This window comes from Anser anser, assembly GCF_964211835.1.
Source record: "Anser anser genome assembly, chromosome: 2".
Classification (NCBI taxonomy): Eukaryota; Metazoa; Chordata; class Aves; order Anseriformes; family Anatidae; genus Anser; species Anser anser.
The window spans coordinates 73620645-73638623 of record NC_139721.1 but is presented as its reverse complement, the minus strand read 5'-3'; the positions used below and the strand labels follow the sequence as shown (position 1 = coordinate 73638623).

General features: G+C 42.2%; 1 protein-coding gene across 5 annotated transcripts in view; it reads left to right on the top strand.

Moving 5' to 3' along the window:
- Positions 1-17979, top strand: part of VWC2 (von Willebrand factor C domain containing 2) — a 57054-nt gene that overhangs the window by 9069 nt on the left and 30006 nt on the right. For 4 of the 5 annotated variants that reach the window (XM_083826794.1, XM_083826795.1, XM_083826796.1 and 1 more), the window contains exon 3: positions 408-537. In XM_083826794.1, the coding sequence (XP_083682920.1) occupies positions 408-537 (130 nt within the window). Of the gene's footprint in view, positions 1-407; positions 538-643; positions 1594-17979 lie in introns of those variants that run through there. The other variant, XM_083826797.1, reaches the window with a different exon arrangement.

Below are 17979 nucleotides of genomic sequence, written 5' to 3'. Positions count from 1 at the left end.
ATTAAGTTTCATATTTCATTTAGAAAAAAAAATCCTTTATTTTTAATACAATATTTTTTGCTAAATTAATTTTTGAACTTCTGATGGAATTTAACCAAATTTCATCTGAATTATGAACCTATTATGCTGGAATTTCATTAAAAAAGGGGTGGGGAATTTTTTGCTTTATTTGTGTTAAAGTGTAAAGACTTCCTGTACCCAACATCCCTTTGACTGATTTCTTTGGGGCACAGGTTCAGAGCAGAACCTCTGACTCATTCTGCAGCAGTCCCATAATTTTGCAGGAGCCTGGCCTTGCCCTTTGTGCTATTCAGGCCATAAAAAGCATTTGGTTTTTAAAAGGGAAGGAGAAAGAGATCGAGGAAAGAACAAGAGAGAATTAAAAGACGAGTGGATTTGTGTTTCAGGTTTCTCCGTGTGAGAAGTGTCGCTGTGAAGCCAATGGAGAAGTGCTGTGCACTGTGTCAGCTTGTCCCCAGACCGAGTGCGTGGATCCAGTGTATGAGCCTGATCAGTGCTGTCCCATCTGCAAAAATGGTGAGTGACTGCTGGAAAACTAGACGGGGGTTTCTTGCAGAGAGATCCAAATGGCTCTGTTCTGTTTTTGCAAAAAAAATTTCCATTGCTTCCTTCTTCCCCAAAGGGAGATGGAGAAGGATTGCGTGTGGGAGGTGCCTTCCCCGTTTGAGGAGGCAGATCTCCTCGTGACTGGGATGGACTCAGTTATGACCTACATGGATTTTTGTTACCCAGGAGACAATCAGAGTGTTAATGCCAGATATTCATGTGACTTCTGGATAGAAAATCTGCATAAACCCACTGTGAATACATTTTATGTATCCACACTAAAACGCATGCAGGCTGTTCATATTATCCACCTTTCAATCTGAGCAATAAAAGTTACTTTTGTTCTCCCTTCTTATTTGTTCCCCTTTCAGAGATTCTTCTCTTTTTTTTTTCTTTTTTTTTTCCCTGAGGCAAATCAAATGCACCTTATTGAGCTCATTTAATTTTCATAACTAAATGAATTAAACTCCCAAGTTTAATTGAATACTTTTCGTAACTAAATTAGACAGAAAGTCTCTCTACTCCCAGAAAGGGCTTGCATTAGATCAAAGTCTTGGTCTATTTAGAAGAAAAAATTACATGACACACTAGCTCATCACTTATAAAGAAGAAATGATAATTTATTAATAGAAATGAAAGCTGCAAAATCTCAAATGAAATTATATATTAACTATTTAAAAAAAAAAAAGACGTTTAAAAATATTCAGATAATTTGCAGACATACATTATTTCTCTAGAATAGGTAGGTTCCGTTACATTAGCTAAAATAAACGGATTAAAACGGTGGAAAGGCTAGGGGAGGAGAGAGTGTACAGCATGTGCTTTCCCACAAATTCAACAGCAGATGATAAGGGACAGTTAATTGCATTGGAGGAGTTTCATTTGTATGGGTACAGAAGTAATTGCCTCCCATCCCTTAACTGGTTGTTACAACCCTGAAGGAATTTGTTCCTGGTGGTGCAGCTTAAGGGCACTCTGCTTTCAGAGGTGAAGAGAGGCGTCTTTTGAGGCATGGAGGACGGAGGGCACTCTTGGCAGGCAGGAGGTGTGGTTTCAATGCCGGGGATGGAGCTACAAGCACACCACGTTAAGTCTGCATAGTCTTTCCCACTGGAGGTCTCCAGGGGTGTTGCTGCTGTTTGGAGCTCCCCTGGCTTTCCTGTCAGTGCATGTGCTCCCGCACTGTGGTGGTGGCCATCTCCTGCAGTTGCTTGCCTTTGAATTAAGCTGGTACGCCAGTGTGGGGCTTGGCTTGGCTGTTCCCATAGATTCCCTGATGCATTTCCCAGAAAGGGGGCCTGTTCCAAAAACCATGCATAAAAATGCCTTAGTTATAACACGGCTGCCTGCTCTCAGAGCACAAAAGCTGAATAACCTGAGCCCTGCCTGCAAGAAAAGGGTGTTCTTGTCCTCAGCATCTGAGTCCCCCCCATTAATTGCATATTCCTTCAGTATACCCACAAGCTGGCATCACTGACCCAGTTTCAAACCAAGGTGACCAGAGCTGACTGTTTCCACTGAGCTGTCCTGTCACTTCTGTGCATGTCAGAGAACCAAGAGTGGTTTTCCTTGTTAGCTTTTCGACAAGGGAGAAAAAAAAAAGCCATTAACAATAACAACAAAAACAAGATAGTTCAAAAGAAGCTTGGCTTTTCTGGTTCAGCAACTTTGGTATAGTATAGTAAAGAAATTCCTGAGGAATCCTTTTCCATCTGAGGAGTTGTTTTTAAAAATACCAGGCTGTTTGCTTTCAGAGCTTATTTTAAAGCATTGGATCTGTGCAGTTTGCAAGGAACTTCAGTGAATTGCTAAATGTTTTAATTAGATTGGAGCAAAAGCCTATTGAGCAGGAAAACCTAGCCTGCCTCATCCTGTCATTTGCAAGCCTACTGGAACAAATGCACTGTGAATGTGAGTCAGGGGAAACAATCCCAGCACTGTGCTTCAGGGTTGATCGCAGCAGAGATGACCTCGACGACGTCGTGTCAGTAACCCAAAAGAGTGTTAGAGATGCACAGTTTGCTCAACCACATAATCTGCGTGGTGGGAAAGGTGGGGCCTGCCTTACAGGGAGGCCGTGGAAAGCATGCAAGGGAGATAGATGGCTGCTTTTGCACTCAGCATCCTGCCCTTGGTAGAGCAAGAAGAGGTAGGAGGTGAAGTTCGGGTTCTATGTGTTTAGTAAAATCTGTGCACTAAAAATGGACAATTCTTGCTCTCAGATTTCCCTCCCATTCCTGGCACTTCATCACATGCAATGCTCTCCCAACTTGCCTGGGCTGTGGATTGCTGGTGGTGAACCAGCAAGAGCTAGGAAAGTGCCTCCGTCCCTAGCAGGACCACGGACAAATGCCCGATTAAGAATTGTAGACAAAATCTCATGGAGGCCGGTCATTATTAGAAATGAGTGAATTCAGTCACTTGGCAGATGTGAGAGACTGTGCGTTATCCCTTGTGGGAAGGAAGGGGTGTAGCTGACTTCTCTAACCTGATTCCACAAAAGTGCTGGCAACCCTTCAAAGGAGGGATGGATAGACTGTGGTGCAACAGTGCACGTGCATAGGTACTCACTTACTTTCAGCATTAGAAGTGAATAGAAAACTTGCAGAGTGAGGAACAGTCTTAGGTGTAGGATTTAATAACCTTCTGTATCACAGCCTGTCTGTCAAGAAGGAGCCTAGATACTTTCATAGCTGAAGATGTTTTCTTCTTTGTGAAGAGGGACAGGTAGTACTTTAAAGAAGTATCTGTTCAGAAAAGTAGCTTACAGAAGGGATAAAAGGTGCACTTCACTGAGAAAATCTTTGGGTAGGGGGAATTTTCATGCTTTTTATGTCACAAGTCACTACAAGTGAACTATTTTATGGTTATTTCATCTACGTGCCCTGCAAGGAAGCAGTGTGGGGACAGAGAGGAATGGAAGAGAGGATTTATTTGTGTGGGGATTGAGCTTCATGCTTCAGGTAACCAACAGCAGCAAAAACAAGAAAAATCCTCCTTAAACTTCAATCTGACTTTAGAGAGCTGCACGGAGTAACTAGTGCCACATGCCCATCTCCCTCCTGCTTTACAGTACTGGCAGTGTAGTTAGCTACTCCTGTGGAGGCAGGTCCTATTTACAGTGATACCGGTGTGTTCAGAATCTGGCACAAACATTTCTACAGTCCGTAGGGAGTGAAGAATAAAGATAATAAGCATAGTGCTCCCTCTCCATTAGAAAAAGGCTGGGCATTTGTTGCCAGTGATTCGTTTGGGTGTAAAGGGGAGTGGTTAGTACTGAAAGTGAATTATTTTCCTAAATTGAATTACCTTGGTTGTCCGTTCCACTTCTGTTTTCAGTGTCGGAGCCCCAGTAGGCGCGCGCAGCTGGATGCAGCCGTGCTTGCAGCCTGCTGCCACTGCAGAGCGGGCATGGGAGCTGCGTGTGTGTGTAGGTATGTTGGGTTAAGCCAAGAGCCCAGACGGAGCCTGGAGGGGAAGAACGGTTGCTAGACCAAAAAAAAAACACAACCAGATTGTTCCAAGGTCTCCAACAGGTTTTTGTTTCTCTATACGGCTGAAAGATTGCCCCAGATAAAGTGAAGTTGGTTCTGATGGCTTCTCAGCACTTACCTGTTTGGGCACTGGTGGTGTTTCTGCGTCTGCAACAGATGGAGCTACAGGTCTCCTGTCAGCGAAGGCTCAGAGATGCTCAGTCTAAAACATGACCACGTCATGGTTATTGCCAGGTCTGTGTCATCCACTGGGGATGTCCTGCCTGTTTTCAGTGACCATGCGGCGGGAGAGATGTTGCTCCAGATGGAGTCATCTCAGGTGCCTTAGGTAGACTCCGTCAGGACCTCCTTTCATGTTTGGGGTCGTACTTAAATTGAAATATATGCGTCATGTGGCTGAAATAGCTGCTGCTAGTAAGGTGCAGGTCTAGCATCATCTGTGTGGGCAGAGGGAATAAGTGGTCCTGGTTTTGTATACCCTTACTGTGAGGCTGGACTTACTGAAATTTGCCCTAGTTCCTTTATGCAGTATTACAACTTTAATGTAAGGTGGTTTGGGAATGCTTCTGAATGGCAGGTGGGGAGCTCCATCTGTGTGAGGTGCTCTTAGGGGTACAACATGGCTTTGTCTTACTGTGGGGCTCAAATCTATTTTAAAATGGTGGAGAGAGGGTGTGTTGTTGGCTGAGGGACCTGTCCCACCATAATAAGGCCAAGGGCAGATCCAACGAAGCTTCACCTTGCAGTTCTCAAGTGAGCGGCGTGTTTGCTTTTCCTGCAGCCCCAGCCTTACTCAAGCACCATGGAGAATCTGACCTGTAAAATTTAATGTCCTTCTGCAGTGTGTTTAAATAAAATATGATATTCCCTCAACCGTATATAGCTTGGTCTCGGGAATGGAGAAAGTATCATAATGCTGTCCCAGTAGAGGTCGAGACAGGACTATTGCAAACATCAGAAATTTAACTGCTGTGAAATTTAAATAAGCAGTACCTTTGATTCTCCTCTCTTCTCTCTATTTACTTTATTCAGTCACGCCTTGGCAGTTAATTTATATAAAGCAGAGGCGACACAGAAGTTTCAAAGTCTGAGGGTGGTTCTTCAGTCTGCATGAAGCAAGGTATCAAATCGGGTGGTTGTGGTGGTCTTCTATATGTAAAATATAGGAATCCTAAACTGATTGTAAAGTCCAGTTGTTAAGATTGTAATAGTATGTCATTTATAAAAAAGGAATTTTCATTAAAAAATAACATAGTGAACAAGAAATCCTTTAACCCTGATTCCTGTCCCATCTGTGCTCTATGCACCAACATGGTGTTTTCCCTTCTCATGTGTTCAGCTCAGGCATTCATATGCCTGTGTGTGGAAGGTAGTATTTGTTCCATGTTTCTGTGTGTATCAGTCACTTAGCAAAAACTTCTGCACAAAGTTTCTGCTTTAATTGGCTGTATTTCATAAAATGATTTATAATACAGGACTGTTAAACAGGAAATATTAATGTTTCAGTGGGAAAAACACCATTAAAGTTGCATGAACAGCTGTATGTGATTAAAATTGCCTAGAGAATATGTAGTTAGGTGAAAAACTGCAGCAGGTATTTTGGCAGCTATATATTGAAAACAAAGAAATATCAGACTTGCTCTTTTACGGCTGCCTTGGGCATTTAGAGTGGCTTCCAAATCTGGTAGGTGAAGTCAGTAAACTAATAATAGTAATTTTTGGTGTTGTTTGCTGCTGTTAACAAAGTCGAGATGAAGTTCAGTCTGCATCATCTTAATTTAAGGGACTCCTTTAACTCTATTGTATCTCTGTGCTTGCCTCTCATTTTCTCTCATTACTCTGGAAAGTTGGTGGCTACCCAAGCAACATGTGCTTCCAGCGCAGAAATCACAGGATTTTGTTCTTGGGCCACATTTTCCTCTTAGATTGGATCTGATGTAATGTGCAACACTGCAAAGCGGGCCAAGCAAAAGTGTATCCCAAAATCACAGTCTTTGTTGTTTCCAACTCACATATATGTGCAGGAATGCGCATGCATTTGAGATACAGTGCTGACTTGTTTTCATGTTGAGCTGGCTAAGTAGTTGCAGGTGCTGTTGTTTCCTCTAAGGGCATTTCTTTAGTGTGTTTTGCTGACTTCCAAGTTATTTGGTTTATCTCATGATAAACAGCTATCAGAGGATGAGAAGGGTCTGCCTGAAGACATGGCAAAACTACCCGTTCATACTGAGCCTAAATCTGTTACAAGAACAATTCTCTCTACATACTGTATATATATTTATTGCATATATGTACTGTGTATATACATTTTTTTCCACTAAGAAGCCAAAATGCTTTCAGCAGGGAGTTCTGTTGTTGAAAGGCAGCAGTAACTGTCCCTGAGTACATAGCATGCTGTTGTTTTGCTCAGGCACGTGAGGGCAATCAGAAGTTATACTAGTGTTTAAAGTAGTACTTTTATATTAGGTAGGAGGATGCAGAAGAGCCTATTAAAATATAAAGGCAGTGTATCCTATAGGCATTCCAGAACTCTCTCTGCAATATTTTCTCATTACAGGCTGCTGCAGAGAGCCTGAGCAGCTTTTCTTCAGCAGCCAGTTTTTCTCTCTGCAGGCTTAGCTCATGTGTCACACCTAAACTCTGCCCTATCGGTCACTCATGGCAGCTGGTTGACAGGGCTGTTGCTTTGCTGTGGGTTGAAGCAAAAGACGGAGAGAACATGCCCCAAACAGTTGACTGGCAGGGATGGCCCCAGGTGACCATGGAGAAACAAGCTGCCTGCTCCTCGCAGTACAGTCAGGACACTGCTTCAGTGTGTCATGGCTCCTTTGCTCTTCAGAGGTATTGAGCTTCAGCTCCAGGAGCAGAAAGATGGAAGCCAATTTAAAAATACAAAACAAAACAATAACAACAACAAAAAAACCACTGAAATTCTTGGGGATGTGGGGGAGAAGAATACAATTTCTGTCAACTTTCATGTATTACAAAAAAAAAAAAAAGTTCTGATTTACCTTATGTACCTTACATTGTTGCTCACCATGGCAGTTTCACACACCTGCCATCCTGTTTAGTCCTGGGTGCTGGTTCTGGTTCAGACAGGAAAGTGACTTCATGCTAATATCCACCAGGGTATTGCAGTGAACAGTGTGCTGTTGCTTGATTTGTCCTGCCTGACAGCTTCTGTTTTACAGAGAGGCATGTTTGGGGATTTGCTTATTTTCCAGTGAATTGGGTATCCCCTTAGTTTGTATTGCAGTTTATTTAATTTTTTTATATATATATATCTTATCTGTCTCTCTATATATGTGTAAATGAAAGCTATCCTGGAGTCATATTGTGTCCCCTTCGGTCTCCACATACTGCATCCAGTGTTGATTCTTTGGTGTTTGAAGAAAGTTCTGAAAATGAATATTAAGGGAGGTGAAGTTTTCCTATACTCAGTCTTATTCTTTACGCTGGTTCATTAGAGAAGAAATCCCAGTGTTAAGGTTGCTCCCATGTTTTGCTCTTGGATGTCTATTTTGATTCTGTATACGTCACTAAGTGAAATTGTGGCAAAGATTCAGAGGGCATATTTAAAATATTTGTGTGTGTCTCACTGTATTATCCTTGGAATAAAATTCTGTACCAGTGGAATACCATAGTATTTGATTAAATTATGATCTCTTAAATTCTAAAACTCTGTCTTGTTCAAGATTGAGTTACCATAGGTTAATATATTGCCTGATATTAGCTGAGCCACAACATCTGTCCACGTGAGCTCTCAATTGCGTTCTCTCTGCAAATAATCCCATTTGTAAATAAAAGCTATTTACTAGCTAAGTGCTACAGCAACACAGTAATAGGAGTACATGGCTGATTAGTATTTTGCAGTGTGCTTAAAAGGAGCAATGAAGAAAGATGTACACTGTGTGTGTTGGCTTTATATTCACTTGGTTTCTTACATTTCTATTTTATTAAGTTAAATCAGGCATCCAAGAATTTGTGTGGCTTTCAAAGGAAGTGGAGTCTTACAGTAAAGTGTGGTGGTATGTTAGTATAGCTGCTTTCACACTCCTCCCCCCCCGCTTCCCCTCAGAGGAAGAATGGGAGAAAATATGATGGAAAGGGCTCTAGGGTTAAGATAAGGACAGGGAGATCGCTCAACAGTTATTGTCACAGGAAAAATAGACTCAGTGTAGGGAGATTAATATAATGTGTTACCTATCACTGGCAGACTAGAGCAGTGAGAACTAGGAGCAAAACTAATGACACCTTTCCCCACCCATTCACCCTCTTCTAGCTACTTTCCCCAAATGTCACAAGGGAACGGGGAATGGGGGCTGTGGTCGGTCCCTGATGCTTTGTCTCTGCTGCTCCTTCACGGTCACTCCCTGCCCCTGCTCCACGCGGGGTCCCTCCCACGGGATGCCGTCCTTCCCGAACTGAGCCTGCGGGGGCTGCCCACAGGCAGCAGCTCATCAAGGACTGCTCCAGATATGGGTCCTTACCACAGGGTCCATCCATCCCCCAGGAGCAAACTGCTCCAGCACGGGTCCCCCACGGGTGGCAGCTCCCCCCAGGCCCCCTGCTCCTGCGTGGGCTCCTCTCCACGGGCTGCAGCTCCGGCCCGGGGCCTGCTCCTGCGGGGGCTCTCCATGGGCCGCAGCCTCCTCCAGGCCACATCCACCTGCTCCACCGGGGGCTCCTCCACGGGCTGCAGCGTGGAGATCTGCTCCGTGTGGGACCCGTGGGCTGCAGGGGGACAGCCTGCTCCACCAGGGGCCTCTCCACAGGCCGCAGGAGCAGCAGTTGTTTTATTTTTCCACTTTCCTAAATCTGCTCTCCCAGAGGCCCACCCAATGTCACTCCCTGTCTTGGCTCTGACCAGCAGCAGGTCCCTTTTGGAGCCGGCTGGAGCTGGCTCTGATCTGACATGGGGCACCTGCTGGGCTCTGCTCACAGAAGCCAACCCTGCAGCCCCCCTGCTACCACAACCTTGCCACGTAAAGCCAAGACAGTGATATGCTCAAAATCTCCCTTTACTTCTAAATGCAGTGCAATTTTCTGTGCTTATTTTTTCACAGAAAGTCAAGGTGTAACAGTTAAGGAAGATGTGAATTGATCCATGTGACTTACTGGTGAATGGAAGCAGAGAATTGGCTGATTTTGTTAAACCAAATTTTCCAAACTTCAGTTCTTAACACGTTGCTATTCCATAGTTTGTGCTGTTTAACCAAGGTGGCCTTTCCACACAATGCAGCACTAGCAATGCGAACACTGCCTTTACTCGTCGTAACTTCTCCTCCCTTGGGATGTCTTCTATCTTAAATGAGCATGACCGCAATTTCAGAAGTTTTTTTTTCCAGTCCTGTTTAAACTGTACACTTTAAGTGAAGCACAGATGTGATGCAGAACAGGAAAATTTGTTCCCAACGTAATTTTAACTAGGGGATGACTTGTATGCCTCTTCATTAGTTTGGAAAAAGTCCCAGAAGGAATAGGAGTGACAGGCTCTTAGGGAAGAGGCTAAAAGACTGTTATTTTCATTAATATTTGTAAGATTGCAGTGCTTGTTAATTTTTGGCTTGTTGTTGTAAGTAGTGCCTTACTGTTTCAAACCACTGCACTGGGGAACTGCCCTATGTTGTGTGCTGTGAGAGTGCTGAATAAAGTCCCTGACGATTACCATTGCCCATCAGGTCAAACATCTTTATCAGCTAGAAACTCGAGTGCTTTCCCAATTTAAAACCTTGATTTTTAAGCTGGAAGCAGCTTTCACTTCATGAACCTTTGGATTGCTTCCATGAGGGTAATTATCTATGCAGTTTTGTTTCCTTGAGCATGTTCAGGTGTACAGATGTGATTCAAAAAATAAATAGAAAATAACAGTTCTAAAATAATTCCTTACCTTCACCAGCACAGTTATCATAATGATTAGCATTCCGAAGATGATAGACAACCAAAAACTTTGATTGCTGTTTTTATTTAGGAAAACCTTATAATGTTTTCTTGCTGCCTACACTGGCGCTAGTTAAATTTTCAATAGGGGAATGACTTCCTAATGAAAAACACCACTTTCTTCTAAATGCCCTTTTCTCCTGCTGAGTCTTTAGCTCTCTTTGCTTCTGTGCTGGTAGCCCTTGGGTGAGAGTAATTCCAGCCTGTTCAAAATTCCATGCATAAAACCAGCTTACCTAATAGTCTTGCGGATGATGAGTATTTTTCTCCTCTTGGTTCTTGCAGTGTTAGGACACACTGCTGTGGCACGCTGGCTACTGACCACCTTGCTTTGAAGCACTTGCAAGCAGCCCATCCATAAGTCACACTCAGTTTAGCAAATGAAGCACAGGGGAAGCAGCTTTTCACTTCATGCTCACCCAACATGTGATTTATTTCTTTCGTTTTCCAATGGAATTGATCAGATGGAGCAGTGGCAGGGAAAAAAAAAATAAAAAAAAATAAGCAGTGCATTGTAGCAGGACTCAAGATACTGTTGAGTGAATAGCATTGAGTAAAGAAGATCTATATCCAAGCAATTGGCTTGGGGCCTCTTGTGTTTGAAATACTTACTCACCATGTGTCATGTCTTTTCTCAGAGGTAGTTCCACATGAGTGTGGTGTTAATTGCTTTTCCCAGAAAAAGTAAAGGTGTTGTCTCCTATGCTCCAAAATAGTTCCCATTCCGTTTTGATAATATGATCCCAAACCCTTGGTCTAAAGCCTGCTGGAACATTTTGAGTTCAAAATGGAAATCACAGGTTAAGCTGGGCAATTTGGGGGGGAGATACGCAGTTTACTGAGTTCAATTAAAGATAGAACATAAAGAGATTCATGACTGTTAGTGATATCTTATGAAGCCAAGCAGCAAGACAGCACAATGGTAAATGTAATTCACCATACCCATATGTCAGGTAGTGAAAGAAATTGCTTGGATATTTTGATGACCTCTTGTTAAGATTTCTGCCAAGGGGTTTTAGTTAAATATCAATGTGAAATGCTTTCTGTAAACATCTGTCAGGCTTCATTAAGAAAGGCGTGCATTTATTAGAAGTGTGCTATTATATAAAGACTGGTTCCTCCCACCTGATTTGTATAATGTTGTGTGTTTGCTGAGCACTCAGCAAAGAGAGGTTGCAGAAGTACAGAGAAGAGAAGCAAGAAAGCTCTGCACACTGCTGAATATTCTCCTGAGAGAACAAATTAGGGCTCTAGTATTCATAGCACTTGAATCAGAAATCACTGGGTAACGTGTTTTACTGGGGGAGAGGGATAGTGCCAATAAACATTGTCCCTGTACTCATAAGGCAAAATCAAGGGAAAAGCAAGAAAATCAAAAGTCATGATGCATAAGAAGGTTTTTAATGCACCGTGTAATTAACCCATGTAACACACTGTACAAGATAGCACTGATACGTATTTTCCCAGGATTAAAATAAAGATTGGATCTTTGATAGGGGGAATAAAATACCAGCCTAAATGTAGCTACAGTGAAACTGCTTGGAGTGACATGCTGTAGCCTGGAAGAAATCTGTCTACAGGAGTTCTTTTTTGCATGAGCAGAAATTCAGCATTACTGTTTCATACCGTCCACATCTTAGAATTTCCTTTTTGAACTGCCTCTTTGTAAAGGACTTTGCAGAAAAAGGGCTAGGCTACCTTGACTTTAGTCCAGCCAGACACATCCTGGAAGTACACATATCTTCTAGTTAAGCCAGACCTAATTAAGAAATCTCTAAAACAGCAGCAATCCTTTTCCCGCGCAACCACTGCACAATCATTTTGATGTTTGCTGGGACACAATAGTACCATCAAAAATTATGCTTTCAGGTTACTCAGTGCATGCAGATGATGGAGGAAAGAGCTAATGAGGATGCCTTTTGGCATGTTCTGCTTTCAGCTATTCTATGAAGCTGTATTTAAATGACCTAAAGGTAGGTCACCCATAAATTGCTTGTATAATAGCTATTCATGCTGGCTAAGACAGCTGTGGTTGGTCAAAGGGCTCTCTGTAGTTATAGTTCGCGTGTGTTGAAAGCAATCTACTAAAGGGTTAATTAAAAAAAGAGGCCTCAGAAGCAAAGAAATGATAGTAGTTTATGGAGTTAGTTGTTATGTCAATGCAATAGAGAAATGTGCCACCCCACAATGGAAAGCTAATTATTTTCTTGCCATGGCAGCTTGCTAACCTGATATATTGCTAATGAACGGATTAGACAGAGGTTTGGCAGCCACTAACATGAGCGAATGATTGTTTTTAAGACCAGTTCACCAATGCTGAAGTCCAAGCAGGTAATGATTATGACAACTTTCTGAGACAATTCTGCAACCGTTTTTTAGTGTATCACTCTCTCTCTCTCTTTTCCCATATGTATTTATATCTAATTACCCATATACATGCCTAAGCATTCATGCATACATCTGGAATACGTCAGAAGATCTCATTACCTAGTTTGTAGCCTAAGCATTCAGTCCACAGGCTGAGTTTTCATTTCAGTGTGCTTAAATAAGGCATGTTCCCCTTGTGGTGTGGCTGTTGCCTTCTGTTGTGATCAGGTAAGCTGCTAAAACACACAAGACCACAAAAGTCTGAGCACTAGGGGAAGCAGGGTCTGTGTGCCTGCCTTGCTGGCAAGCATGCCTTTCCTAGAGCGAACCGCTTGTGTGCCTGTGATGCTGAAAAATAACTCGTCTTGATGTTCTTGCTGGCAGCTCGTTCAACAGAGGACTTTTATCCGTTGCGCAGTTTTCATTACGGGAAGGCGAAGCATTTGTCAGTATGAGAGGACTTGTTAATTTCACATCAGTGGAGGGTGTACTCTTTAGTCTTTTTAGTTAAGTTCATTTTGACAGCTGATTATTTCCAGGGAAGATGACTGGAGAGTCATGTCAATTATCTTGAAATATATGCGCTTGTATTGGTGCATATCTAACTGATTCGGTTTTGGCTCTGAGGTCTGCTGTGGTGTCTGCTCCTTCACAGGGCTGTGGTGCTCTCCTTCCTACAGTGCTGCTGTTTGTGCAGTCCCTTGGCTAAAACCATACACCAGCAGTAACTTCAATTAAAAAAAAAACATGATGTCAGCCAAGTGGAGGAGCAGTCTGGAACCCTTTGCTGTCCTTGAAGCAAGTTTCAAGGTACTGAGGAGGAGAGTGAATCTGCACTCTGATTTTGCAGACTGCTGCCAGAGATGAATGTTCTGGATGGATAGGTAAAAGAAAGTGAAAACCACCCTTGACACAAGTCATGTTAGTGTCAATGGGATACATGGATTACAAAATCCAGACCATGCAAAATGTATAGATTCAGATGACGTAAAAACCTGCTCATATTTATCATATTTACCCCAAGCTGGGATTAGCTTCAAAGGTTCATCTTCCCCTTTGAGGTCCAGCTGGGAGATTTCCAGTGTGTATCTCTGCATATACACATACATGCACATACGCTACAGGGGTTCATCAGACACCATGTTTAGTGAAAAGCATTTGCAGCTTGAAGCTCCCTCTTGAAACACTTCCCTGCAGGGGTAAAAAGCCATCATCCCCTTAATTCAACTCCCAGAAATGCAAAGCCAGTAAGGTGGGTTGTGTGCTGGAGCTGCAGCTGTGCATTCCTCACAGGCTTTCTTGAGACAAGTTGGTTGGCAGCTGACTCTGATAGGCTAATTCTTCCATCTGGACTATATTGAAATGAATACAGGGGCAAAATAGCTGCTCCTGTAGGTGCATGGACCATTGCACCCTTGTTATGCAGAGAAAGCCCCAGGAGTACTGTACCAAGAGCTACAAAGCCACTTCTGCTGCAGAGCATTAGAGAAGAGTTTGCCTTGGTATTACAGTCCCTGAGATGAGAGTGTTTTGTCTGGCTGCCTGAAAATGTGGGCAGCTGCCATATCATCGGGTGTGCTTAGCTTATGTTGCAATTCATTTGTTAGGAGTGTTGAAATCTACCTTCTTTTCTTTCCCATTTCCTCTATTTAATAAGTGAAAACAGAGGTCTGGATTTAATCATGAAATTGCTCCAGGGAATGGTGCATCACCACCCATAATTCACCCATGACTGTACCTGATGTACCTGAGTTGGAGGTGCATCTGTAGCTGCTTGGTGTTGGGAAGGGGAGTAGAATTGTAGAATCATAGAATCATCTAGGTTGGAAAAGACCTTCAAGATCATCAAGTCCAAACTGCAACTTGACCTACTGAGTCCCTATGGACAGGAGGTTCAACTCTGCCCAGTTGGGCAGCCCCATTAAAAGGTAGATTCCCACCTCTTGTCTCTAGATGTCAGTGTTAGAGTAATTTTAAGGTCAAATCTCTTCTTACCATGTAGTGGATTGTCTGTAAATTCAGAAGGACTTTGTCTGTGGCAAGGTGGGACTTGCATGTGCCACAGCTGTGCACAGATTCAGAATAGCAGTAGGGAAGCTTTTCTACGAACATGCTTTTCAGGAAGTTTAGCATCAAGAAAGAACTTTGTAAATGTTTTAATCCTGTGACTTCTGTGTCTGTGTAGTGTGATGTGACTGGTCTATATGCTGTGAAGTCTGTGGTAATGTTAAGTGTCTTCCAGCAAGTAAGAATGGATGGATACTGCTGCTAAGAGAAGAACAGTGCACTAATGAGATCATGGAAGTCGTGTGAAATGGGTAAAACAGCGAGTTTAAATAGTGGGGTCGAGTCATTTCATACGTTCTTATAATCCCTCTTCTTCTAATGGAGTGACTTCTGATTTACCTCTATGTAAATCGCAAGATGATTTGATCTATTATCTTCTTTTTCCCTCCCTGCTTGTTTGCTTGCTTTATAATTAAAAATCTGTGTTCATTAGCAGCAATCCAATTGAATAGCCGTTAAAAACATTTTCAGCCAGTGGGTTGATAAGAGAAGTTAGATACAGATACTGTTGTGATACTGTTGAGATTTGCTGTTCTTTACACGATGGGTGTATAGAGGGTGGTGTCCACACGTGTGAGTGCGTGTTGTGTGGAGCAGAAGGCATAAACCTTCCTTACCAATGCCCTGGCCCTAACTTGGGCATAGGTCACTTTTGAAGATCCCAGACAAAAAAGAACTGTATTTCAAAGTCAGAGCTTGCTATGAGTTGAAATTAGCTGTTTAGCTTTTTATTTTGATTTATTTAAATACGTGTGTTTTGTTAAAATAAGGACTAGTTTTTGATGCCCCATGTCCCTTGTGGATGTAGCTTATGTGGATATGTCTCAAATAACAAGATGGCTCTGTTAATGCAGGAATGTCCAGTGAATGGCCAAGTGGAGCTGCATGTTTTTGTTGGGATATGTAATATGTTTGCAGTCGGTACACTTAAAGTGTCTGGATAATCTTAATTTCTGGCTCCCTGAGAATGCCACGCCACAGGGGTACGGGAAAAGACGCTACCAGTCACTGCAGCTCACCGAGCCAGCCCCAATCTCTACAGGAAGGATGGGACTCTTGAGAAGTTGCTCTTACCTTCTGCCTGTGAACTCCTCCTGGAGTTGCTTGTCTTTGGAGTTGCGGTATGTGCTTAGTTCATAGCAGGTTGTGCTTCTGATCCTTTCTGTTTTTTTTTTTTTTTTTTTTTTTGGCTAGGAAAAGAATTACAAGACATGGAAACGCCTGGAAAATAGCAGAGTAGCCTCCTGTGAAAGTATTTCTTAATCAGTGTGGGTATGAACATGGAGGTCCACATTGAGGAAGGAAAACTAGACTTGGTGCAGAAAGGAAAAGAAAGCTTCCCTTGATTTCAGGGAGACCATGTGGCCTTTGTAACTCTAAAATAATGAACTTATTTTCAAATAGAAGATTATTTGATTATATTTGCCTTTATAATTCAAGATAGAATAATATGATTTAAATGGGTGTCATGCCTTCCATTTAGGGAAGGTGAAATTATATTTGCATTTTGTGCTGTCTCAAAGCCTTGACTTCCCCAAAATTGTTTTACTGTGACAAACCAGCCTCAGTGATAATTAAAGAGAGAATTGTTTAGCATAAATGCATATATATGTGCTTTCAACATTTTCATAGAAAGACAGCTGAGTAGTTCCCAGCCGTGAACTCTCGGTACTCTTTTCCATAGAGAAGATTTAAGAAATCCTGAATAATACCCAAACCCCAATGTTCCAGCCCTCATGAGATGCACCCGCAGGAACACCATGAGTCAGTACAGATGGGTTTCCATGGATTGTCTGGGAGTTTCATAACGTGACACAGATTTATTCAGTCAACCTCCATTTCTGAGGTATTTTTCCTAGGAAGGTCAATGATCTGTCTGAGCCTAATTATCCCATCTGGCTAGTGTGCTTAAGGCACACAAGTTTCCTGCGGTTCATGTGCACAAAGAAATGATGTAGTTAGCATGTTATTTATTTAGCTCTGACTCCTCGGCTGAACTGAAAGGTATCTGCTGGCAGCTGCATTGCACAGGTAGCCTTGGCTATGGCTCTGGAAAAGGACACAAGTTTGCACCTCCCGCTTTATGGGGAGGGCTTCCTCTGCTGCTCTGCTGTTGTGACTCTCATTTTCATCATGGCTTTTTTACTCATTTGTTGGTGGTCTCAGAGGACAAGCTGTGAGTTGATTTGGATCTTTTTTTTTCAAATTTCCAGAAGTTTCTTATATTCTTCTGGTAGCAGTGAAATACTGGGTGGGATTTTCAGAAAGACCTTCAAGCTGCAGCATTGTGCAGTTAGCCTTGTCTATTTTAAGCCTTTATATGGACCTCCACGAGCTCAGTATGTAGTCGACTTACAATCTCCAAGGCAGTCCATCCTCACAGTGCCTTTGTAACATGTAGAATGGTACTGGAGAACACACGTAGAGGAGGTAGCATGTCCATGGTCACACACACACAGAGGATGTGGATGAAAAGGGAAATGATTGTGTTAGCTTTCAGGATACTTTATTAGCATGCAAACTGCTGAAACCCTCCATTCTTTCCTAGGGCATCCATTCAGAAGGCCTGCCAAAATATATATGGATTACAGACAGGCAGTTTATTTAAAGTTCCACCAAGTCTACGTGCAGAACTGAAATCTTCTGAGACAGCGTTATTAATGAAGCTGCTCAGTCATATGCAATAATATATATTTTAAGACATCCATTTCCATGCTTTGTAATCCTATTTCAGCTCTGAAAAGCATGGAATATAATTCTCGCTGTAAAATATTTTAGTAAATCTATGGATTCAGTCAAAGCCACATGTCCTTTATCTGCTGCTAAGCTCTTTCATTAGTGGCTCTTGACGAAACAGTGCTATGTAAAAGGTGACAGTCAAACTGATAAAAATCCAATTTTCTTTGTTTAACCAGGAACAGGTGTTCAGTCTTTGTGTTTTCTCTGGGTGCTTTGAGACTGCTGGCAGGATTGAGATAGGTCTTTAGGTATCAGGTTTGTACCTTGAGTTCCATCACTGGCTATTTTCCCACTGGTATGAACTAATATCTATTAGCAAAGGAACAGAAGACAAGTGTGCTAAACAGTGATAGAGATTATATGTGCTAGAACTATAAAAGAAAACAAAATATTATTGTATCCCACGTATGTGCTGATATGTAGAGGTTATGAGATACTGCAGTAAGGGAGAGGAAACTCAGAGGAAAAGCTTGCTTTTTTTTTCTTTTCACCACCTCTCTGTAGAATAATTTGCTAAGAGTAAAACAGCAGTTTTAGAGATCCAGAGAGTGCTAGCCCTTGTCATGTCTGTGTCTGTAAACATAGATGTGCATGTAGAAACTGTGAGCCCATCTCTTTTGATGCTGGAATAAAAACCAGGGTGCATTTCTAATATAATCATTGAAAAGTAAAATTTGTAAATTTGTCAACAAAAAGCTTCTCATCCATTTGTTTGGAAGATGATTCAGAGGAAAAAAAAAAAAAAAAAAAAGGATACCTTAGTTATACGTGACATTGTTTTCGTTCCCCATAAATTTGGTTTGGC